Here is a 24,416-nt window from a genome sequence, read left to right as displayed (position 1 = left end):
ACAATCTACTCCTACAATCAGCCTTTATTATAGTGAGGGCAGTGTCAGTGTCTCTACAACAGTTCTACATTATATTTTAACACATTTCTAAACTTTAAATCAGCTAAATATTCTACAGAACATATGTAGCAACCCTGCCGCCCGCCTTATTTAATCTATTCATGTATTTTAAATCATATCCATTCAAACAGAAATCTATTCCTTTATGGACATTGAACCAAGTTTCAGTGACGGCTATAACACTGAAGGGGTGAGAAAATTGTTGCAAGTAGTCCTTAATGAAATCAAAATTAGAATACATACTTCTGCTGTTAAAGTGAATTAATGAGAGCTTCCCGTCTAGGTTGATTTTTTTTTTTCATATTGTTCCTGTGTGAAATAATTACAATTTTTAACAAAAGAAGAAAGAAAATTACTTTCAGAATCTATTTCTGGATCTATTATATTATGCTCCTTATATTCACAATCTAGATCAATTACTTTCTGTTGGAGAATTGATTTCAACATGTCTGTTACGCCCCACTTAAAAACGAAGTGTTGACTGGAGTGAGGGGTAACGCAAAGTGAAAAAGAACACCTGAGCTACTGGAGAATAGGCAAGGCAAGGCAAGGCAAGGCAAGTTTATTTGTATAGCACAATTCAACAACAAGGTGATTCAAAGTGCTTTACAGAGACATTAGAAACAAGAACAAATAAAAAGCATGATTTAAAATTGAATAAAACAAGCAAATAAACTAACTAACTAATTAACAAACAAACAAACAACAGTATATAAAATCAAAACAGATAAAATCAGAACAGTAGATAAAATCAGTAGTTAAATGTAAGTTTTGAAATTTAAGCTTAAAGTGTGGATATGGTGCTTTATTCAAATGCAGCTGAGAACAGGTGAGTCTTCAATCTGGATTTAAATAAACTGAGTGTTTCAGCTGATCTGAGGCTTTCTGGGAGTTTGTTCCAGATATAAGGAGCATAAAAGCTGAATGCAGCTTCTCCGTGTCTGGTTCTGACTCTGGGAACTGATAAAAGACCGGATCCAGATGACCTGAGGGATCTGGATGGTTCATACTGGGTCAGGAGGTCACTGATGTATTTTGGTCCTAAACCATTCAGAGCTTTATAGGCCAGCATCAGAACTTTAAAGTCTATCCTCTGACAGACAGGCAGCCAGTGTAAGGACCTCAGAGCTGGACTGATGTGGTCCACTTTTTTGGTCTTAGTGAGGACTCGAGCAGCAGAGTTCTGAATGAGCTGTAGTTGTCTGACTGATTTTTTAGGTAGACTTGTAAAGATGCTGTTACAGTAATCAAGCCTACTAAAGATGAATGCATGGACTAGTTTTTCCAGGTCCTGTTGAGACATCAGATCTTTTATCCTTGATATATTCTTGAGGTGATAGTAAGCTGACTTTGTTATTGTCTTAATGTGTTTTTCTAAGTTTAGGTCTGCATCCATCACTACACCCAAATTTCTCGCCTGGTTTGTGGTTTTTAGATGTATAGATTGAAGTTCTCTGGTGACCTGTAATCGTTTTTCTTTGGCGCCAAAGACTATTACCTCAGTTTTGTTTTTGTTTAGCTGGAGAAAATTGTGGCACAACCAGTCATTGATTTCCTCAATGCATTTACCAAGAGCCTGTACAGGGCCTCGGTCTCCTGGTGACATTGTGATATATATTTGTGTGTCATCTGCATAGCTGTGATAGTTTATTTTGTTGTTGTTTATAATCTGTGCCAGTGGGAGCATGTAGATGTTAAACAGAAGGGGTCCCAAGATGGAACCTTGGGGAACTCCACATGTGATACTTGTCTGCTCAGATGTGAAGTTACCTATTGATACAAAGTATTTCCTGTTTTCTACGTATGTTTTGAACCAGTTTAGTACAGTTCCTGAAAGACCTGTCCAGTTCTCCAGTCGTTTGAGTAATATGTTGTGGTCAACTGTATCAAATGCTGCACTGAGGTCCAGTAAAACTAGGACTGACATTTTTCCACTGTCTGTATTCAGACATATGTCATTAAACACTTTGGTCAGAGCGGTTTCAGTGCTGTGGTTCTGTCTAAAACCTGACTGGAAGGCATCGTAGCAGTTATTCTGTTTTAAGAAGTAATTGAGCTGTTGAGAAACTGCTTTTTCAATGATCTTACTTAAAAACGGGAGATTTGAGATCGGCCTGTAGTTGTTCATTTGTGTCTTGTCAAGATTGTCCTTTTTCAGTATAGGTTTGATTCCAGAATCACTAAAAACTGCTGTAAACACACCTGATAATAAAGAAAAGTTGACGATCTGTAACAGGTCTGACTCTAAAGTCTTTGAGACCTTTTTGAAAAAACTTGTTGGCAGGACATCTAAACAGCAGGAGGAGGAGTTCAGTTGACCTAAGATGTCCTCCAGGTCTTTGCTGTTAATAGGTTGAAACTGTTTCATGGTGTTTAAACAGTTTTTTGGTGGACACAGTACATATCCTGGATCTGCTGTTGATGTCTGCTAATAGATGTCATTAAACAAGATTTATTGCCCAAAACTACTACAATAAAAACAAACACAGGGAAGTTCTTTTCTTCAGGGTCTCCAAGGCCAAAACAACAAACAAAACACCCCCTTTAGCTAGAAATCAAACCAAGTACTCACTAACCAAAACAAAATACAATGGCTGAGCTCCCTGTCTAACCAAGAACAGGAGAAAACAGTTGAAACAAAAATGGCAGAGAACCCCTACCTGCTTCCACAATGATGAACTAATTAACACAATAAGGGCACACCTTTGCTTACAATAAAAGAAAGGAAACCAAAGTTCCACAGGCTTTAAGTTCTCACACACATACACACTAAGGCCCGCTGCCCAAAACACTACAGCTCACAGCTCTGGCAGAAATTGGGGAAGTGGCAGGAGTGTGGCAGTTTAGGATGGCAAACTATATGCTCTGGCTGATGAGCTAGAACACACCTCAGCTGCGGCTCATGAGGCAGACCTGCAACACAAGAAAAGGAGAAAAAAAAAACCTCTTCTACAAAGGGAGAGTCACTAGAGGTCAGCGACCGTAACAGTGTCCATGTCATTTCTTCAGTCACCTTTTCCCCCCACTATATGTTAATAGACCTCTCTGCATTAAATCATTCTCTGGCTCTCTTCCACAGCATGTCTTTGTGCTGTTTCCTTCTCTAACTCCAACACGTCACGGCAGATGGCCGCCCCTCCCTGAGCCTGGTTCTAATGGAGGATTCTTCCTGTTAAAAGGGCGTTTTTTCTTCCACCTGTTGCCAAATTGCTAGCTCAAAAGGGGGAAGTTTGATTGGATTTTTGACCCTTCAGAGGAAGCTCATTACCACCACATGTATCCATGACCTCAGTCTTTGGTCACTAGCCAAAACCACAGATGAGGGTAGTGACGTTGCTTGACCAGTAAATTGACGGCTTCACTTTTACGTTCAACTCTCTCTTCATGACAACAGATCAGTGCAACGTTTGCATCACTGCACCTATGACCCCGTCTGTCAGTCTGAACATATTATACTGCTTCAGGTTCGACAGGTTATTCTGAGCTGCTGATTATATAAGCGCTATAAAAGGTTTTTGAAGACTTGTTTCTCATACTTTTGCCATTAAAGGGCACACTAGAGGCGAGGAAATCTACAGTGAATTTAAAAGTTGCAGAATTTGACATGTGTTTCCAGGATATGGTTATCATGCAGGACATTGTCAAGTTAATCACAAATCCATGTCTTTCTATTGTTGCTGAAACTGTATCCACAAATACAGGGATGGCCAGCTCCAGGCCCAAGAGCTGGTTTCCTGCAGGTTTGTGACCTTGATCCGGCACAGCTGACTTAATTGGGAAAAATTACCCCATCGGCATTTCTAGAAGTTCTCTAGAGGCCTGGCAATGAACTAATCATCTGTACCAGGTGTATTGACCAAGGGTGTTATCTAAAACCTAAAAGACACTGGCTCTTGTGTACAGATGGGTATTATTTAGGTTTTATCCGATACTGGTGCCAAACCGGTACATTTGAATCCGTGCCGGTACTTAAACAGTGCTCGAACCGGTGCTTAAAAAATAGAGGACACAAACTTTTTCCACAAAACCTCTTATGTTTAGCTGTTGTTCGTAAAAAGATAACAATGTTAGCCTTTTCTGCAGCTACAGGGCATATATGGTATCACTCTTGGCTGGAAGCAGTGCTTAAAGAATGGAAAAAACACAAATTTTGTCCAAAAACCTCTCTTTTTTAACTGTTTTCCACTTTTTCTTTGGTCATTTTGGCCTTTTTGGCCAGGGTGAAGGGAGTATCTGCCATCAAAAAAGAAGACAGCCGCATGTAAATACGATGTTTGCTAGTTCACCTTACATGCATTAATATAATAACGTGGTTAGCCTACTCAACGTAAATTACACACGAACAACATTAAGCTACTCACGCAGAGAAGAAAGGCTGCACTGACATCATCATCCATCATAATTTCTGCTACACTGGCAGGGCTAGGGGCCAGGACTCTACTCTTCGGGTTTTGGGGGGATGTTGCTAACTCCAGGTTCGATAACATGCACTACACCCACAGTAGATGTGCAAGCTATCAAATACGGTGCATTTATTGGCTTTTAAAAAAACGCTATGTGTCGCCAGGTGTTTCACCAGATTTTGAGGTGTTACCTTCTTTGCACAGTATCACCTTAAAGCACTTGTTGCAGGCTGCTTAGTTTGCATCTTTTGCTGTGAAGTACAGCCACTTCGCCTTGGGTATTTTTAATCTGTAGCTCTGCTGGAAAAGAACGTACATACCTGGGCCCGCCTACTATCCTGGGAAACGTAAAATGATTGGCTAGAATCCAAAGTGTATGACATCTCAGGGAAAAAAAGCACCAAAATGTGTGCTGCTTTCTGGTCTGGTTACTACAGTTTATGTGGTACCGGATACCGGTAACCATCCCTACTCTTGAGGCCTGGAGGTGGTCACCCCTGTACTAAGATGTAAGGATGCTTTTTCTTTACCTTATGAAGTGGACATGGAAACTGCAAAGTGACAATAAACTGCAGTCTAGGGCAAACATTTTTGTCACAGTGTGGATTCCCTTATGGTTTTTCACTGAGCTTATGTCCAGTGGTGAAGGATGACCCACACTGGTCACAGATGTGCTTTTTGACCCCACTGTGGAGAGGTCATGTATTTTAATGTACTTGGTGTGTGGAAGCCTCTCACACATTCTTTGCAGTAGTTCATTTTGTCTCCAGTGTGGCTTTGTTTGTGGTTTAAGGTCCCGTTGATGATTGGAAGTTTTTCTACAAAGGTCACAGAGAAGCTTTCCCACCACCACAGTGACGACAGGGTTGAGAACTGGATCCATCTGTGTCGCTCTGATTCTAAACAAAGACAGTGTAAGTCAGGGAATTCCTTTAACGTTTTTATCCTGAATGTCGCCTGAAACAAAGAGCATCTCTGCCAACGTCCAATTACATTTTACTGTTTACATTATAACACTCAGTATAACTCCATAAGTTTACTGATCAGACTTGTTCCAAACAATCAGGTTAAAATTACAAGATAAAACATAAATACATCCTCACAATAACTGCACTTGTAGAGTTACTTTCTGGTGTGGGTCTTTTGGTGTTTTTTCAGGTGATGTGGAGATTTAAAGGTCTTCTGACACAGGTCACATTTATAAGGTCTCTCCTCAGTGTGGATAAACATGTGTTGTTGTAACTGTGCATCTGTTGCAAACAGTTTCCCACACTGATCACAGCGGGAAACATCATTTCCAGTGTGAAACCGTAGGTGAATATTTCGGTACTGTTTGTCGCTGAAACTTTTTCCACAAAAGTCGCAGCTGTACGCCTTAATTCCAGAGTGGGTAACTAGATGCTTCTGTAAGTCGCTATTTTGAGCAAACGTCTTGCCACACATCTCACAGCTGTGTGCTTTAACTCCACTGTGGATGATATGGTGTAATTTTAAGCATTTACGATGGGTAAAAGACTTTCCACACAAGTCACAGCTGTAAGGTTTAACTCCACTGTGGATGAGTTGGTGTGCTTTAAAGTTTTGAGCGTGGGTAAAAGACTTTCCACACAAGTCACAGTTGTACGCTTTAAATTCACTGTGGATGAGTCTGTGTATTTTTAATTCTCCAGCCCGGGTAAAAGACTTTCCACACAAGTCACAGGTGTGTGCTTTAACTCCACTGTGGATGAGTTGGTGTATTTTTAAGCTTCCAGCCTGGGTAAAAGACTTTCCACACAAGTCACAGCTGTAAGGTTTAACTCCACTGTGGATGAGTTTGTGTTTTTTTAAGCATCCAGCCTCGGTAAAAGACTTTCCACACAAGTCACAGCTGTAAGGTTTAACTCCACTGTGGATGAGTTTGTGTGATTTTAGGCTTTGAGCCAGGGTAAAAGACTTTCCACACAAGTCACAGCTGTATGACTTAACTCCACTGTGGATGAGCTGGTGTGTTTTTAGGCTTTGAGCCAAGGTAAAAGACTTTCCACACAAGTCACAGCTGTATGACTTAACTCCACTGTGGATGAGTTGGTGTCTTTTTAAGCCTCCAGACCTGGTAAAATCCTTCCCACACTCATCACAGCTGTAAGGTTTAACTCCACTGTGGATGAGTTGGTGAGTTTTTAAAGTTCCAGCCTCGGTAAAAGACTTTCCACACAACTCACAGCTGTACGCTTTAACTCCACTGTGGATGAGTTGGTGAGTTTTTAAACTTCCAGACTGGGTAAAAGACTTTCCACACAAATCACAGCTGTAAGGTTTAACTCCACTGTGGATGACTTGGTGTTTTTTTAAATTTCCAGACTGGGTAAAAGCCTTTCCACACTCGTCACAGCTGTAGGTTTTCTCTCCTTTTCTTCTGTGAGGTTTGTCGGCCTCCTGAGAGCGCTGACTTCTCGCTCCATGTTGGTCCTGCAGTGACAGAGATACAAACAGCGGCAGTGAGTGAAATGCAGTCGTGGAACAAACTGAAACTCCCTCCGTTGGTGGAATCAAACATGTCAACAAACACATTGTTGGTGTGTTACCATCACCTTCTGGTGACAGTATCACATTACAATGATGTGACACAATGAGAGTTGTAAAGAAAATTACATTATTGAAGAAATATTTATCAGTGGAGAAAATCTTTTACGCATAAGAAATTGCAAGTTCAACTGATGATATTGTTGTTTCAATGTGTGCTTATAAAATATGATCTTTGTATTTCCTTCTAACTTCTGTGGTTTTTGGTTGTGAATGTAGATTCTGTATATATGGAGGAACCCAGGATGCAAAAGATAAAGCTGATGTTAACAGGTTTTTCAATAAAAATAAGGTAAAATAAAATGAAATAAATAAATAAACAGCTGTGCACACAGCTTCAAAAAGTGTAATTGTGATATTGTTCTCACCTTTTGTGTTGAAGTCATTGTTTCCTCTGTAGTGGCTGAGCTGAGTCCAAATGGATGAAACTGTCCTTCTGCTGCTCCACCAGACTCCTGTTACTCAGCTGGGACACACACAAAAAATACAATATATATATATTAGGGGTGCAACGATACACAAAATTCACGGTTCGGTTCGGTTCGATACTTTGGTGTCACGGTTCGATATTTTTTCGATACAAAAAAAATGTTCATGCCTTTTTAATTTGTCATTTATTAAAATTCTAAATATATATTTGAACTCTAAAGTACAGTTTTTAAATTTAACCCTAACCCTTGTGCGCGTTTTTTATTTTGACAGCGAATGCGCACCTGCGGACCACTTATGTGCAGCCCTGGTTATTTAGCTCGTCATATTGCAGCCACAGAAATAATTTTGTCCATGAAACCATAAAGCTGCACTTTCTTTTTGCCTTATAGTCTCATTTGTCATAACTTCTCCGTTTTGTGGTAAGCTTTTCTTTGGCTGTCACTTCTTCACCCTGACCTGTCTTATTTGGCTCAGCAGAACTAAAATATATATCTGTCTGTGAAGGTTCTCAGTCATCCAGGTCATCGTAGTCAAATATAAATCCTGCTGCTTTTACACACGCACTCACATAAGCTCAGCGATTCTCTGCGCGATCAACCTCTCACATGTTTAAGCTGCGGGAGATTTCACTTGTCATGTTTGCATAGTAAGCTAACGATTAATAAGACGATGTCAGAGGAATTGGTGCGCAAATTATCATCACTCACATATCAGTGCTGTCGCTCTCTATACACAGTTCGCGCGATTGCAAAGTGAAAGCAAAAAAACAAGCGCAAATTCAAACGCGATTTCAATATGTCACATTTTGACAGTGGCTCACCGATGCCAATGACATAATTACCCAGCTACATTTCTGAAAGAATGCAAAAGCATTGACATATATTTTTCCTTCCTACAATAGCCCGACGGGCAGGGCAGAGATAGATTTTGGTACCCCGACTGAAAAAATCGCTACCCCCGGGACGTTGGGCTAGCGATATTGCGAGCCCTGTATCTGATTGAGGAATCACTCATCTTTGGAAAAGAGAGTTTATTACAGAGAAATGTCTCTTTCCAAAATAAAAGCTATACTATCCGCTTCTTCTGGGCTATATTCTCAGCAGCATATTAAATAGCTGTCTAAATGACTCGGCTAAAGTTAGTAGCATGCTTGCTTTTTTTTGTCTGCTTCCACTTGTCTTTGCACTAGGATGATGTCGGCATAAATGTGCAGTCATATTCGTTGTGTTCCCACTAGTGCTTTCAGGTTAATCTCGTTGAAATGACCTTAACGCCACAACACGGCAAATCTCCGTTAACGAGCTACCGCCGATCGCCCCGTGCATGGGGCTAGACGGCCAACACGTTAACGAGCTAACTGCGCTAACACACTAGTTCCCACCCATGTAATTGAGCATTGCATGGCACATCCAACATACTGTTTTACTTTAGTCCATGACTCGCTTACCTTCAGGGTCATACGTCACATTAAAACCAAAATAATTCCAAACGCCAGATCTGAATGAGAGTGGGGGAGGTCCATGTTGTAAGGAGAGCTTAACTTCTGTCTCGCTAGCTTGCCCTGCGCTCTTCCTTCTGACGATGCTGTCTGTGTTGAGCGCTCAGTGGATCTGCGCTCGACAGTGCAGCCTAGGCTATATATATATATATATATATATATATATATATATATATATATATATATATATATATATATATATATATATATATATGTATTTATTAGGGGTGCAACGATATTCGTATCGATATTGAACCGTTCGATACAGTGCTTTCGGTTCGATATGCATATGTATCGAACAATACAAAATTTGTAATTTATTTTATCAACTTTCCTTCTGACGATGCTGTCTGTGTTGAGCGCTCAGTGAATCTGCGTTTGACTACTCCGCCTAGGCTGCACTGTCGAGCGCAGATCCACTGAGCGCTCAACACAGACAGCATAGTCAGAAGGAAGAGCGCAGGGCAAGCTAGCAAGATAGAAGTTAAGCTCTCAGCAACATGGACCTCCACCACTCTCAATTCAGATCTGGCGTTTGGAATTATTTTGGTTTTCATGTGACGTATGACCCTGAAGGTAAGCGAGTCATGGACTAAAGTAAAACAGTATGTTGGATGTGCCATGCAATGCTCAATTACATGGGTGGGAACTAGTGTGTTAGCGCAGTTAGCTCGTTAACGTGTTGGCCGTCTAGCCCCATGCACGGGGTGATCGGCGGTAGCTCGTTAACGGAGATTTGCCGTGTTGTGGCGTTAAGGTCATTTCAACGAGATTAACCTGAAAGCACTAGTGGGAACACAACGAATATGACTGCACATTTACGCCGACATCATCCTAGTGCAAAGACAAAAACAACAAGCATGCTACTAACTTTAGCCGAGTCATTTAGACAGCTGTTAACACATGATTCTCCTTATATGTTTAACATGCTGCTGAGAATATAGCCCAGAAGAAGCGGATAGTATAGCTTTTATTTTGGAAAGAGACATTTCTCTGTAATAAACTCTCTTTTCCAAAGATGAGTGATTCCTCAATCAGATACAGGGCTCGCAATATCGCTAGCCCGACGTCCTGGGGCTAGCGATTGTTTTCAGACGGGCTACCCTGCCCGTCGGGCTATTGTAGGAAGGAAAAATATATGTCAATGCTTTTGCATTCTTTCAGAAATGTAGCTGGGTAATTATGTCATTGGCATCGGTGAGCCACTGTCAATATGTGACATATTGAAATCGCGTTTGAATTTGCGCTTGTTTTTTTGCTTTCACTTTGCAATCGTGCGAACTGTGTATAGAGAGCGACAGCACTGATATGTGAGTGATGATAATTTGTGCACCAATTCCTCTGACATCGTCTTATTAATTGTTAGCTTACTATGCAAACATGACAAGTGAAATCTCCCGCAGCTTAAACATGTGAGAGGTTGATCGCGCAGAGAATCGCTGAGCTTATGTGAGTGCGTGTGTAAAAGCAGCAGGATTTATATTTGACTACGATGACCTGGATGACTGAGAACCTTCACAGACAGATATATATTTTAGTTCTGCTGAGCCAAATAAGACAGGTCAGGGTGAAGAAGTGACAGCCAAAGAAAAGCTTACCACAAAATGGAGAAGTTATGACAAATGAGACTATAAGGCAAAAAGAAAGTGCAGCTTTATGGTTTCATGGACAAAATTATTTCTGTGGCTGCAATATGACGAGCTAAATAACCAGGGCTGCACATAAGTGGTCCGCAGGTGCGCATTCGCTGTCAAAATAAAAAACGCGCACAAGGGTTAGGGTTAAATTTAAAAACTGTACTTTTGAGTTCAAATATATATTTATAATTTTAATAAATGACAAATTAAAAAGGCATGAACATTTTTTTTGTATCGAAAAAATATCGAACCGTGACACCAAAGTATCGAACCGAACCGAACCGTGAATTTTGTGTATCGTTGTACCCCTAATATATATATATATATATATATATATATATATATATATATATATATATATATCTGTCTGTGAAGGTTCTTAGTCATCCAGGTCATCGTAGTCTAAGGAGCTTGGAAAGAAAAGCGTCTGGACTTCTTTGAGTTGCTTGAAGACGTTTCACCTCTCATCTGAGAAGCTTCTTCAGTTCTAAGGGTCAAATGATGGAGAGTCCAAGATTTAAACCCAGTGGGAGTTTCCTCCAAAGAGGGACAAAGGACCTCCTGATGATCCTGTACCTCAGGGGTGTCCAAACTTTTTTCACTAAGGGCCACATACATAAAAATATAGGAGGGGCTGGGCCACTTACTAGAAATTAGGTTTAGAAATTAGGGGCGTGTGAACCTAATCAAAATGAGTATTCTCCCGCGTTTACAGTGGGGCAAAAAAGTATTTAGTCAGCCACCGATTGTCATCATTTTAAGTGGGGGAACTTGCACAGAGGTCAGTAATTTGCACCAGAGGTACACTTCAACTGTGAGAGACAGAATGTGAAAAAAAAAATCCATGAATTCACATGGTAGGATTTGTAAAGAATTTATTCGTAAATCAGGGTGGAAAATAAGTATTTGGTCACCTCAAACATGGAAAATCTCTGGCTCTCACAGACCTGTAACGTCTCCTGTAAGACGCTTTTCTGTCCCCCACTCGTTACCTGTATGAATGGCACCTGTTTGAACCCATCATCTGTATAAAAGACACCTGTCCACAGCCTCAAACAGTCAGACTCCAAACTCCGCCATGGCCAAGACCAAAGAGCTCTCGAAGGACACCAGGAAAAGTATTGTAGACCTGCACCAGACTGGGAAGAGTGAATCTACAATAGGCAAGCAGCTTGGTGTGAAAAAAATCAACTGTGGGAGCAATCATCAGAAAATGGAAGACATACAAGACCACTGATAATCTCCCACGATCTGGGGCTCCACGCAAGATCTCATCCCGTGGGGTCAAAATGATCATGAGAACGGTGAGCAAAGATCCCAGAACCACACGGGGGGACCTGGTGAATGACCTGCAGAGAGTTGGGACCAAAGTAACAAAGGTCACCATCAGTAACACACTACAACGGCAGGGAATCAAATCCCGCAGTGCCAGACGTGTTCTGCTGCTGAAGCCAGTGCATGTCCAGGCCCGTCTGAAGTTTGCCAGAGAGCACATGGATGACACAGCAGAGGATTGGGAGAATGTCATGTGGTCAGATGAAACCAAAGTAGAACTTTTTGGTATAAACTCAACTCGTCGTGTTTGGAGGACGAAGAATACTGAGTTGCATCCCAAGTACACCATACCTACTGTGAAGCATGGAGGTGGAAGCATCATGCTATGGGGCTGTTTTTCTGCCAAGGGGACAGGACGACTGATCCGTGTTAAGGACAGAATGAATGGGGCCATGTATCGTGAGATTTTGAGCCAAAACCTCCTTCCATCAGTGAGAACTTTGAAGATGAAACGAGGCTGGGTCTTCCAACATGACAATGATCCAAAACACACCGCCCGGGCAACAAAGGAGTGGCTCCGTAAGAAGCATTTGAAAGTCCTGGAGTGGCCTAGCCAGTCTCCAGACCTCAACCCCATAGAAAATCTGTGGCGGGAGTTGAAAGTCCGTGTTGCTCGGCGACAGCCCCAAAACATCACTGCTCTCGAGAAGATCTGCATGGAGGAATGGGCCAAAATACCAGCTACTGTGTGTGCAAACCTGGTACAGACCTATAGTAAATGTTTGACCTCTGTTATTGCCAACAAAGGTTATGTTACAAAGTATTGAGTTGTATTTTTGTTATTGACCAAATACTTATTTGCCACCCTGATTTACGAATAAATTCTTTACAAATCCTACCATGTGAATTCATGGATTATTTTTTCACATTCTGTCTCTCACAGTTGAAGTGTACATCTGGTGCAAATTACTGACCTCTGTCATCATTTTAAGTGGGGGAACTTGCACAATCGGTGAATGACTAAATACTTTTTTGCCCCATTGTATCATATCTTTTTACATGCTGTGGAGCCATTTTTGGGAGCATTTCAAGTTGCTATACATCAATACAACCATTATAGCCCAAACTTTAATAATATGTCTGCATTAGGTGCATAGTAATTACATAAATTGCAAAAAAGTGCAATAAACTACAAAAAAATTGAAAATCGTTTTTGTTTTTTTAACATATATTTCTAGTTAGAGAAATTTAAGAGGCTTATCCCTCAAAACTGTAAATACAAAAAAGTTACACAAACTAGTTTCCCACCACAGGAAATTTATTTTGAGTGTCTTCATAGTTTTATTTTTGAAATACACCAATTTTTATATACTGCAGGAAAAACGAAAATAAATATTATAATGCAAATTTGCAAAATAACAGAATATGCATCAAAATAAACTATTTCCAGCAGTGCAATATGAGTCTTAAGCATCCCAGAAACGACACAGAAAGTCATAAAGTCAAACATAACTTTTTAAAACACATAACAAGTAAAACACAAGCTCATAAGGCCCCGATCGTAAAAAAACTACATTTCCGCAAAATGACGTCACTTCCGGTTTCGGGCAGGTCATGCGGTCATGTGATAGTTCGCGCTGATGGACGTAGGAAGTGTTACAAACAGCTGATGGATCGGCGAAGCGTGTTTCTGGAATATCATGTTTTTGTTGCTGCAAGTGATTTTTATGCAGTTTTTGCAAAGCTATATGTGGAAGGAAACTGTGACCTAGGACAAGCTGATGGCATAAGATGTAAGTACAACTCCTCCAGTTTCATATGCAAAAAAAATTATTGCGCTAGCTTACTTGGTTGCAGAGCTACCGGGATTTAAAAATAGTTACGCAAAACAGAGCGTGCCCGCTCCGATCGGCTGTAAAGGGTAATTGGCGATTTGTATCAAAACAACACACTGATTAACTTTGAGCAATTGCGGGTGTGTGTGTGGATGTGTTTTTTTTTCTTTTTTCTGTTTAGTTGTTATGTTTTATGATATTCTTGATAACGAATAAAAATTGTATATCTAAAAATAAAAAAGAAATTAGGTTTAACTTTAGTGTATTAAAGTTAGAAAAATCAGTTAAAAGTTGTCAAATATTATTGCGCCGTATTTGATAGCTTGCTGCGAGACCTCACACCGTGCACATCTACTGCGGTTAGGTTGCCTGTTATCGGACCTGGAGTTAGCAACATCCCCAAAAACCCAAAGAGTAGAGTCCTGGCCCCTAGCCCTGCCAGTGTAGCAGAAATGATGACGGCAGCAGCAGCCTTTCTTCTCTGCGTGAGTAGCTTAATGTTGTTCGCGTGCAATTTACGTTAAGTAGGCTAACCACGTTATTACATTAATGCACGTAAGGTGAACTAGCAAACATCATCATAGCTACATGCGGCTGTCTTCTTTTTTGATGGCAGATACTCTCTTCACCCTGGCCAAAAAGGCTAAAATGACCAAAGAAAAAGTGGAAAACAGTTAAACATGAGAGGTTTTGGACAAAGTTTGTGTTTTTTACATTGTTTAAGCACTGCTTCCAGCCAAGAGTGATACCATATACAGTTGTGGTCAAAAGTTTACATACACTTGTAAAGAATATAATATAATGGCTCTACTGAGTGTCCCGTTATTTCTAAAACTCTGATTTTTCTCTGATAGAGTGATTGGAACAGATACTTCGTTGTCACAAAAAACATTCATGAAGTTTGGTTCTTTAATGACTTTATTATGGGTTAACAGTAAAAAGGTGATCACATTTTCTGGGTCAAAAATATACATACGGCAACATGAATTAGCAATTTTGGTGACTTCAAAAGTTGTCAGTGAACTGAGCTTCATAGCATGGCCTCTTAACTTCTTGTGAGTGATTATGAGTGATGACAGCTGGTGACTTCTCTTAGACCAGTTAAATAGGGCTCATTGGATACAAACGCCCACAAACACTACAATAGGAAAGTCAAAGGAGCTCAGCATGGATCTGAAAAAGTGAATTATTGACTTGAACAAGTCAGGAAAGTCACTTGGGGCCATTTCAAAGCAGCTGCATGTCCTAAGAGCAACAGTGCAAACAATTGTTTGTAAGTATAAAGTTCATGGCACTGTTTCGTCACTGCCAAGATCAGGAAGAAAACGCAAGCTATCACCTGCTGCTGAGAGAAAATTGGTCAGGAGGGTGAAGAGTCAACCAAGAATCACCAAAAAGCAGATCTGCCAAGAATTAGAAGCTGCTGGAACACAGGTGTCATTGTCCACAGTCAAACGTGTTTTGCATCTCCATGGACTGAGAGGCTGTCGTGCAAGAAAGAAGCCCTCGCTCCAAAAGCGGCACCTTAAGGCTCGAAGTTTGCTGCTGATCACGTGGACAAAGATAAGACATTCTGGAGGAAAGTTCTGTGGTCAGATGAAACAAAAATCAAGCTTTTTGGCCACAATGTCCAGCAATATGTTTGGAGGAGAAAAGGTGAGGCCTTTAACCCCAAGAACACCATGCCTACAATCAAGCATGGTGGTGGGAGTATTATGCTGTGGGGCTGTTTTGCTGCCAATGGAACTGGTGCTTTACAGAGAGTAAATGGGATAATGAAGAAGGAGGATTACCTTCACATTCTTCAACATAACCTAAAATCATCAGCACGAAGGTTGGGTCTCGGGCACAGTTGGGTGTTCCAACAGGACAGTGACCCCAAACACACATCAAAAGTGGTAAAGGAATGGCTAAGTCAGGCTAGAATAAAGGTTTTAGAATGGCCTTCCCAAAGTCCTGACTTAAACCTCATTAAAAACATTAAAGATAATGCTGAAGAAACAAGTCCATGTCAGAAAGCCATCAAATTTAACTGAACTGCACCAATTCTGTGAAGAGGAGTGGTCAAAGATTCAAATAGAAGCTTGCCAGAAGCTTGTGGATGGCTACCAAAGGCACCTAATTGAAGTGAAAATGGCTAAGGGACATGTAACCAAATATTAGCACTGCTGTATGTATATTTCTGACCCAGCAGATGTGATCACTTTTTTCTGTTAACCCATAATAAAGTCATTAAAGAACCAAACTTCATGAATGTTTTTTGTGACAACGAAGTATCTGTTCCAATCACTCTATCAGAGAAAAATCAGAGTTTTAGAAATAACGGGACACTCGGTAGAGCCATTGTATTATATTCTTTACAAGTGTATGTAAACTTTTGACCACAACTGTATGCCCCATAGCTGCAGAAAAGGCTAACATTGTTATCTTTTTACAAAAAAGCAGCTGAACATGAGAGGTTTTTGGACCAATTTTGTGTTCTCCATTCTTTAAGCACCAGTTCGAGCACTGTTTAAGTACCGGCACGGATTCAAAAGTACCGGTTTGGCACCAGTATCGGATAAAACCTAAACGAAACCCATCCCTAATCAGGGCCTTATGAGCTTATACTTGTGTTTTTAAAAGTTATCTTTGACTTTATGACTTTCTGTGTCGTTTCTGGGATGCTTAGAACTCATATTGCACTGCTGGAAATAGTTTATTTTGATGCATATGCTGTTTTTTTGCAAATTTGCATTATAATATTTATTTTCATTTTCCTGCAGTATATAAAAATTGGTGTATTTCAAAAATAAAACTATGAAGACACTTAAAATAAATGTCCTGTGGTGGGAAACTATTTTGTGCAACTTTTTTGTATTTACAGTTTTGAGGGATAAGCCTCTTAAATTTCACTAACTAGAAATATATGTTTAAAAAAACGATTTTACATTTTTTTGTAGTTTATTGCACTTTTTTGCAATGTATGTAATTACTATGCACTTAATTCAGACATATTATTAAAAGTTGGCCTATAATGGTTTTATTGATGTATAGCAACTTGAAATGCTCCCAAAAATGGCACTACAGCATGTAAAAATATAATATAAGCTCTGGTGGACTTGGTTCTATGGTAGGTCTTAAAGGGTTAATATGCTGCTGCGAATATACCCCAGAAGAAGCGTATAGTATAGCTTTTATTTTGGAAAGAGCCATTCTCTGTAAAAAAAAAACCCTCTATTTTCCAAAGATGAGTGATTTCTCGATCAGATCAAAAACTGTACTTTAGAGTTCAAATATATATTTAGAATTTTAATAAATGACAAATTAAAAAGGCATGAACATTTTTTTTTGTATCGAAAAAATATCAAACCGTGACACTAAAGTGTCGAACCGAACCGTGAATTTTGTGTATCGTTGCACCCCTAATACATACACATATACACACATACAATATATATGCAAAATCAGCTTTTGTATATCGGCTTTATTTACGCTGGAAGTACATGAAATACACATGCATCTGGAGATCATCCTATGAAGTCCTATTCTAAAGGCTGATTTCCCTCCCCCAGGCTTGTATCTGTGCCTTCCTGGGGGTGGGGGTTGGTTGTTCTCTTGCCCTGCAGCCCATCCTTTTGTTCATATTCCAAGACCATTTTTCTGTATGTATTCTTACCCCCTAGCAACCGCCATTTTATAATGTTGCAAGCAATCACAAACTCTACAGTCCAATGTATACCAAGCAATCTATTATTCTCAACAGAAACTGAACCCACATTAAAGTTAGCTCGGTGCTTACCTTCAGATGAGCCCACAAACCGAGAGCAACTTCGTGATTAAGCTGGAAGTCTTTCCAAACAGGAAACAGATCAGGGAGCAGAGACCCACGTGGTTCGGATCCAGGAGACAAGGGTGTGCTGATCGATGCAGATATCGATCTAAACGTTGGTAGTGGTATATTTTCCTGTAAGTTTACTACTTTACTCCCGTTTCATGAAAACGCAGCTCTCTCTGCTCGACTCCTCTCCTGCACACACACTTTCTCCGCCCCTTTTTCCTGGCTCCGTGGTGATTTGGTACTGTGCGGTCACGTGACTCAGCTGCGCAACGTAACCACGTGGGGTTTTATTTCAAAATTAGTGCCCATCTCCTTTTCCTAAACTCTTTTCCTTGGCCTCCATCAAAACGTCATCGTGGGAAGTAGAATTACCAAGTACTCAGGGAAAGAGAGGAGCGGTGCTGAGAACTGGAACAGGCTGTATCCTAATTCAGGTTCTGAATAACGGTTCACAAGGGCCGCGTACTCAAAGACCGCTAAGGCCGGAAGTGCGAGGCTTATAGGCTTGTGAAATGGGATGGTCTAGCCTCCGTCGCGCTGCCCAGGTTGCCTAGCAACCATGATACTAACCGCTGGAAACGTTTCATACAGGTTTATTTGACAGAAATGGCGAAGAACATATTTTGTACATTTGTTTGTGTGTTTCTACACGAGCTTTGTGTGATTTAATAAGTATCTGAGGCTGAGACCACAGGACTGTAAAACATGATTGTTGGGCTTCATTTCTGTACTGAACAGTCATTTAAGATCAGCTAGTAAATAACAATTAGCTAATGTTGTTTATGAGACTAAAGTCAGTGTAAATATGATATGGCCAATATTATAGTTATTATATTAATCATTATTAGTTATTACAGCAGTGAGTTTGAACTCTCAAATCAAATCACTTTTATTGTCACATCACATGTGCAGGTACACTGCTGAGTACATGTGAGTGAACTCTGTCAAATACTGAGCTTCAGTAAAGATTCAAGTTGCAGTTATTTATATTTCCCATCACCTTAAATCCTCATTCAAAGAAAAGTATCTTTTACATATACATGTATCATATATAAGAGACAAATATTGTTCATTTAATTTGTTGGCATTACTAAATTTGGCTCAATGCTTAGTCCTAAAGTGTATATTTATTTTCTTACTCTTCTTATATACATTGTTTGTTCACTTGCACTGCTGTAACTGGAGCCTCGTCGTCTCGTCTCTCTATATTCTGTACTGTATGTAGCAGAGATGACAATAAAGTTTACTTTGACTTCAGCAGCAAGCAGGCGCACCGAGGGCTCTCGCGCTCACTTTTTGCTGGTAGAATGTCAAAAATACATCGGTGCAAATTATAAGTCTGTATTATAATGTCTGGTGTTTTCGTGTTTGGTGGTTTATTTTCAGTTTTTTTTTTTTAATCTTGCGAGTTGGTTAATAGATGCCGCTTCAGCCCAACACACATCAAACGTGTGACGCATGGTCAGGCTCCCTCTGTTTCGCTTATTGGCGCGCAGGGTACCCCCCTCACTTCGAGAGTTGACGTGCAGGGTCCTCTTATTGAATACTATAGAGCTCTCTAAACGTTGTTTATTGACGAAACGAGATTTCCGCGGAAGAGCCCGTTATCTGTATATTTATGCATTTCCAAAATCGCATTGTAGTGACTGAACACATTATAAATGGAAACAACAACCTGAAAAACAGCAGATAAGTTAAATACATTTGTATCGCTTACTGCATTTATGGAAGGAGTGGTGTATGCTGGGTAATGGCACAGCTAGCACCTGGCTGACTTTATTCACCAGCTTCGGATGTTATCAGTCCATACAATGGACGTTATTAGCACAAATCAGTCCCAGAGATATGGGCCATCTCCACCTGCTAGATTGTTCCGGGGCTTTTATCATCCATCCAGATGGAGGATCACTAACAGTTCAGTTCAGTTCATTTTTATTTCAAACATGTGTATTCACAATCATTACAAAATATAATTCTATACTTTTGTTCGAAAGGGAGTAGGCAGACGTTATTAGTCCCTACCCCTCAAATTTTACCTCTCATTGATTTAATTTTCTTTTAGCCTTAAATTAAACAAACAACATATAAAGTAAAAGTAAAGCAAAGACAAAACAAACAAACAAAACAAATAAACAAGCCCCACCACAATATAGCTACTTTCATATAAATAAGGACTGAGTTGGAATGAAAGCAACAACAGAGTTAGCTAACTATGCTCCCGATTTGTTTCCTCTCCTCCCAATAAATAAATCTCACATAAACGTGCACTCAGTTCAACATAAAGACTGGAGAAATGACCCGCAACAAATGATATATAAACAACAAAAATAATCCGGTCAGACTGTATTACTTTAACAGCCTGCGATATGAATTTTCCTCCCCACGACATTTGCGCATTCCTTACCTCGCAGGAATCCTCCATTATTCTGAGAATTACCCAGAATCCCTTGCCCTTTGTGAATGTTGCAGGGTGACTTTTTCAACAGTAGGTGGCGCCAATGTCCCATTTAACGGGATTTAACTTCAACTCTATTTAACTATGTTACACCAACAGCACCTTTTTAAGAAAAATCAAACATATTATCCTTGAAGATCATTTTAGAGTTTTTAATGAGCTGCAGGATCCTTCTTCAGTGTGGGTGGAGAACAGCCAAGTCGCCTCCTGTGATAAACCTCCACATGTACCATTGAAAACAGTTAAATTACTTTGAATCTGAAATCATGGCTCAAACTACTTGTTCTGAGACCATTTCTTTATTTTTCACACCAAACTGTTTAATAAGATAAACTCTACACAGACTTCATCAAATATAACTAACACTTTAACAGTATCAGGATTTCGTAATACAAACTTCAAATCAACAAGAAAATAGCAGCAAACATGTGGATCAAAATTCATTAAAAAACAACATGTGGACTTCAAGGACTAAATACACTAAAGTGAAAGGAGGAGCAAAAATTAGAGGTTTAACAGAATTTGAATTAAGTAAAAGTAGTCACCTGTGATCTTTACAATGGTCCAGATGTGTGCTGCTGTTTTTAACTTTCAACATTTCTTTGCTGCCACTGTGAATACGAATGTGGTCTTTGCCTAAATCAAATAAAGGTTACACTGACTCACTGCTTCATCTTCTGGTACAAACTGGTATTACATGGAAGTACAGCCCAAAACCAGTTTAGCTTGAGTTTCTTTTTTCTGGACATAAAGTCACAGCAGGTGTTGTTTCAAAGCTGGTGGACAGATTTGGTTCATTTTGGAAGTTTTAAGAGCAACTGATGTGAAAACATTTGCAGTTTTGGGAGAAAATGATTTAAGAGAAGATTTTACCACAGCAAAAGATTAAATATAAATGAAGAATTGAAATTAAATGGTAAATGGCCTGTATTTATATAGCGCTTTACTAGTCCCTAAGGACCTCAAAGCGCTTTACATATCCAGTCATCCACCCATTCACACACACATTCACACACTGGTGATGGCAAGCTACATTGTAGCCACAGCTGCCCTGGGGCGCACTGACAGAGGCGAGGCTGCCGGACACTGGCACCACCGGGCCCTCTGACCACCACCAGTAGGCAACGGGTGAAGTGTCTTGCCCAAGGACACAACGACCGAGACTGTCCAAACCGGGGCTAGAACCGGCAACCTTCCGATTACAAGGCGAACTCCCAACTCCCAACTCTTAAGCCACGATCGCCCAAATTAAACTTAGGTAACACATAAAATGAATACAACTACTAAACACTACTGTGTCCTAAGGAAACAAAGATTAAAATGTAACAGGGATAACATTTTAGAGAATTAAAATCCCTCAAAGGAAAAAAAATAAACTTGATATACATATCTATACATGCAGCTTCCTAAATGTAACATTCAGGATTATTCACTGCAGCTCCAGAAATCAGAGCTACCTCATCAGATCCAAGTGTGACATCAGCTGACACTCTTTACAGGAGATTCCATCTGAACTCTGTGGAGCCTGATATCAAGGTTTTTAAGTCTGAGCCTAAAACCAGAAGAGGATCTTTCTCTCTCTTCAGATTCATTGTGATCCAGTGATTTCAGTCCTGCATGATCAGGCTGATGTTTGCACAGAGCAGATAATGAAGTGAATGTTTTTGCACATTGGTAACAGTGAAACAGTTTATTTACAGCGTGGGATCGTTTTGTGTTCGGAGTATGAACTGAGATTCCTGAAGCTCTTGTCACACTGGTCACAGCTGAAGTTCACTTCCATGTGTGTACGTTCATGTTTGTTACGATGACCTGATTGTGAGAAGCTTTTGTCACAGTGTCTGCACTTGTATGGTGTCTCTTCTGTGTGGATTCCCTTATGCTTTTTCTTTAAGCTCACGTGAAGTGGTGAAGGATGACCCACACTGGTCACAGATGTGCTTTTTGACCCCACTGTGGAAGAGTTCATGTATTTTTAATGTACTTGGTGTGTGGAAGCCTCTCCCACATTCTTTGCAGTAGTTCATTTTGGCTCCAGTGTGTCTACGTTGATGGGGTTTTAGGTCACATTCATGATAGGAAGTTTTTCCACAAAGGACACAGAGACACTCTTTCCAACCACCACAGTGACGACAGGGTTGAGAAATGGATCCATGTGCGTCGCTCCACTTCTAAACAAAGACATTGTAAGTCAGAGAATTCCTTCAACATTTTTATCCTGAACGTCGCCTGAAATAAAGAGCATCTCTGCCAACGTCCAATTACATTTTACTGTTTACATTATAACACTCAGCTTACTGGGCAAAAATGAGTCTTCATTTTTCCAAACAGTTCATTCAGTATAACTCCATAAGTTTACTAATTAGACTTGTTCCAAACAATCAGGTTACAATTACAAGATAACACTAAATACATATCTCACAGTAACTGCATTTGTAGAGTTACTTTCTGGTGTGGATCTGTTGGTGTTTTTTCAGCTGATGTGGAGCTTTAAAAGTCTTCTCACACAGGTCACATTTATAAGGTCTCTCGTCAGTGTGGCTAAGCATGTGTTGTTGTAACTGTGCATCTGTTGTAAACAGTTTCCCACACTGATCACAGAAGGAAACATCAATTCCAGTGTGAATCCGTAGGTGAATATTTCGGTACTGTTTGTCACTGAACCTTTTTCCACAAAAGTCGCAGTTGTACGCCTTAATTCCAGAGTGGGTAACTAGATGCCTCTGTAAGCTGCTATTTTGAGCAAAAGTCTTACCACACAACTCATAGCTGTGTGCTTTAACTCCACTGTGCATGATATGGTGTAATTTTAAGCCTTTATGATGGGTAAAAGACTTTCCACACAAGTGACAGTTGTACGCTTTAAATCCGCTGTGGAAGAGTTGGTGTTTTTTTAAGCCACCAGCCTTGCTGAAAGACTTTCCACACAAGTTGCAGCTGTAAGGTTTAACTCCACTGTGGATGAGTTGGTGTGCTTTTAAGTTTCCAGCCTGGGTAAAAGACTTTCCACACACTTCACAGCTGTAAGGTTTAACTCCACTGTGGATGAGTTGGTGTGTTTTTTAGTTTCCAGCCCGGGTAAAAGACTTCACACACATCTCACAGCTGTAAGGTTTAACTCCACTGTGGATGACTTGGTGTTTTTTTAAGCTTCCAGCCTGGGTAAAAGACTTTCCACACAATTTACAGCTGTAAGGTTTAACTCCACTGTGGATGAGTTGGTGTTTTTTTAAGTGTCCAGCCTCGGTGAAAGACTTTCCACACAATTTACAGCTGTATGGTTTAACTCCACTGTGGATGAGTTGGTGTGTTTTTTAAGTTTCCAGCCTGGGTAAAAGACTTTCCACACACTTCACAGCTGTAAGGTTTAACTCCACTGTGGATGAGTTGGTGTGTTTTTAAGCCTCCAGCCTCAGCAAAAGACTTTCCACACAATTTACAGCTGTAAGGTTTAACTCCACTGTGGATGAGTTGGTGTTTTTTTAAGCCTCCTCTCTCGGTAAAAGACTTTCCACACTCTTCACAGCTGTAAGGTTTAACTCCACTGTGGATGAGTTGGTGTGTTTTTAAGTTTCCAGCCCGGGTAAAAGACTTCACACACATCTCACAGCTGTAAGGTTTAAATCCACTGTGGATGACTTGGTGTGTTTTTAAGTTTCCAGCCTCGGTAAAAGACTTTCCACACAAGTCACAGCTGTAAGGTTTAACTCCACTGTGGATGACTTGGTGTTTTTTTAAGCTTCCAGCCTGGGTAAAAGACTTTCCACACAATTTACAGCTGTAAAGTTTAACTCCACTGTGGATGAGTTGGTGTTTTTTTAAGTGTCCAGCCTCGGTAAAAGACTTTCCACACAATTTACAGCTGTAAGGTTTAACTCCACTATGGATGAGTTGGTGTTTTTTTAAGCCTCCACTCTCGGTAAAGGACTTTCCACACAATTTACAGCTGTAAGGTTTAAATCCACTGTGGATGAGTTGGTGTGTTTTTAAGTTTCCAGCCTGGGTAAAAGACTTTCCACACAAGTCACAGCTGTAAGGTTTAACTCCACTGTGGATGAGTTGGTGTGTTTTTAGGCTTTGAGCCAGGGTAAAAGCCTTCCCACACTCGTCACAGCTGTATGTTTTCTCTCCCTTTCTTCTGTGAGGTTTGTCGGCCTCCTGAGAGCGCTGACTTCTCGCTCCATGTTGGTCCTGCAGTGACAGAGATAAAAAACAGCGGCAGTGAGTGAAATGCAGTCGTGGACCAAACTGAAACTCCCTCCGTTGGTGGAATCAAACATATCAACAAACACATTGTTGGTGTGTTACCATCACCTTCTGGTGATAGCATCACATAACAATGATGTGCTACAATAGGAGTTGTAATGAAAATTACATTATTGAACAAATATTGATCAGTGGAGAAAATCTTTTATGCATAAGAAATTGCAAGTTCA

General features: G+C 40.2%; 2 protein-coding genes across 8 annotated transcripts in view; both read right to left on the bottom strand.

Moving 5' to 3' along the window:
• Positions 1–606: 606 nt before the first annotated feature.
• Positions 607–21,650, bottom strand: LOC113010564 (uncharacterized). 3 transcript variants are annotated; one of them, XM_080299160.1, is made up of 3 exons: positions 17,487–21,650; positions 7,397–7,494; positions 607–6,914 (listed from the first exon to the last, which is right to left on the bottom strand). In XM_080299160.1, the coding sequence occupies exons 2-3, from the start codon at positions 7,412–7,414 to the stop codon at positions 5,586–5,588; spliced, it is 1,347 nt and encodes a 448-aa protein (XP_080155286.1). In that variant the 5' UTR covers positions 7,415–7,494; positions 17,487–21,650; the 3' UTR covers positions 607–5,585. The 3 variants fall into 3 exon arrangements, with proteins under 3 accessions (XP_080155286.1, XP_080155287.1, XP_080155285.1); XM_080299161.1 differs by lacking the exon at positions 17,487–21,650 and having other exon boundaries at positions 607–5,362; positions 5,567–6,914; positions 7,397–7,694; XM_080299159.1 differs by lacking the exon at positions 17,487–21,650 and having other exon boundaries at positions 7,397–7,694.
• Positions 21,651–21,671: 21 nt separating this feature from the next.
• LOC113011180 (uncharacterized) overlaps positions 21,672–24,416 on the bottom strand; it is a 74,517-nt gene continuing 71,772 nt past the window's right edge. For all 5 annotated transcript variants that reach the window (XM_080299197.1, XM_080299196.1, XM_080299194.1 and 2 more), the window contains one exon: positions 21,672–24,171. In XM_080299197.1, the coding sequence (XP_080155323.1) occupies positions 23,263–24,171 (909 nt within the window). In that variant the 3' untranslated portion in view covers positions 21,672–23,262. The remainder of the gene's footprint in view (positions 24,172–24,416) is intronic.

The sequence above is a fragment of the Astatotilapia calliptera genome, chromosome 3, assembly GCF_964374335.1.
Source record: "Astatotilapia calliptera chromosome 3, fAstCal68.1, whole genome shotgun sequence".
Lineage (NCBI taxonomy): Eukaryota > Metazoa > Chordata > Actinopteri > Cichliformes > Cichlidae > Astatotilapia > Astatotilapia calliptera.
This window is presented reverse-complemented; position numbering and strand designations above follow the sequence as displayed.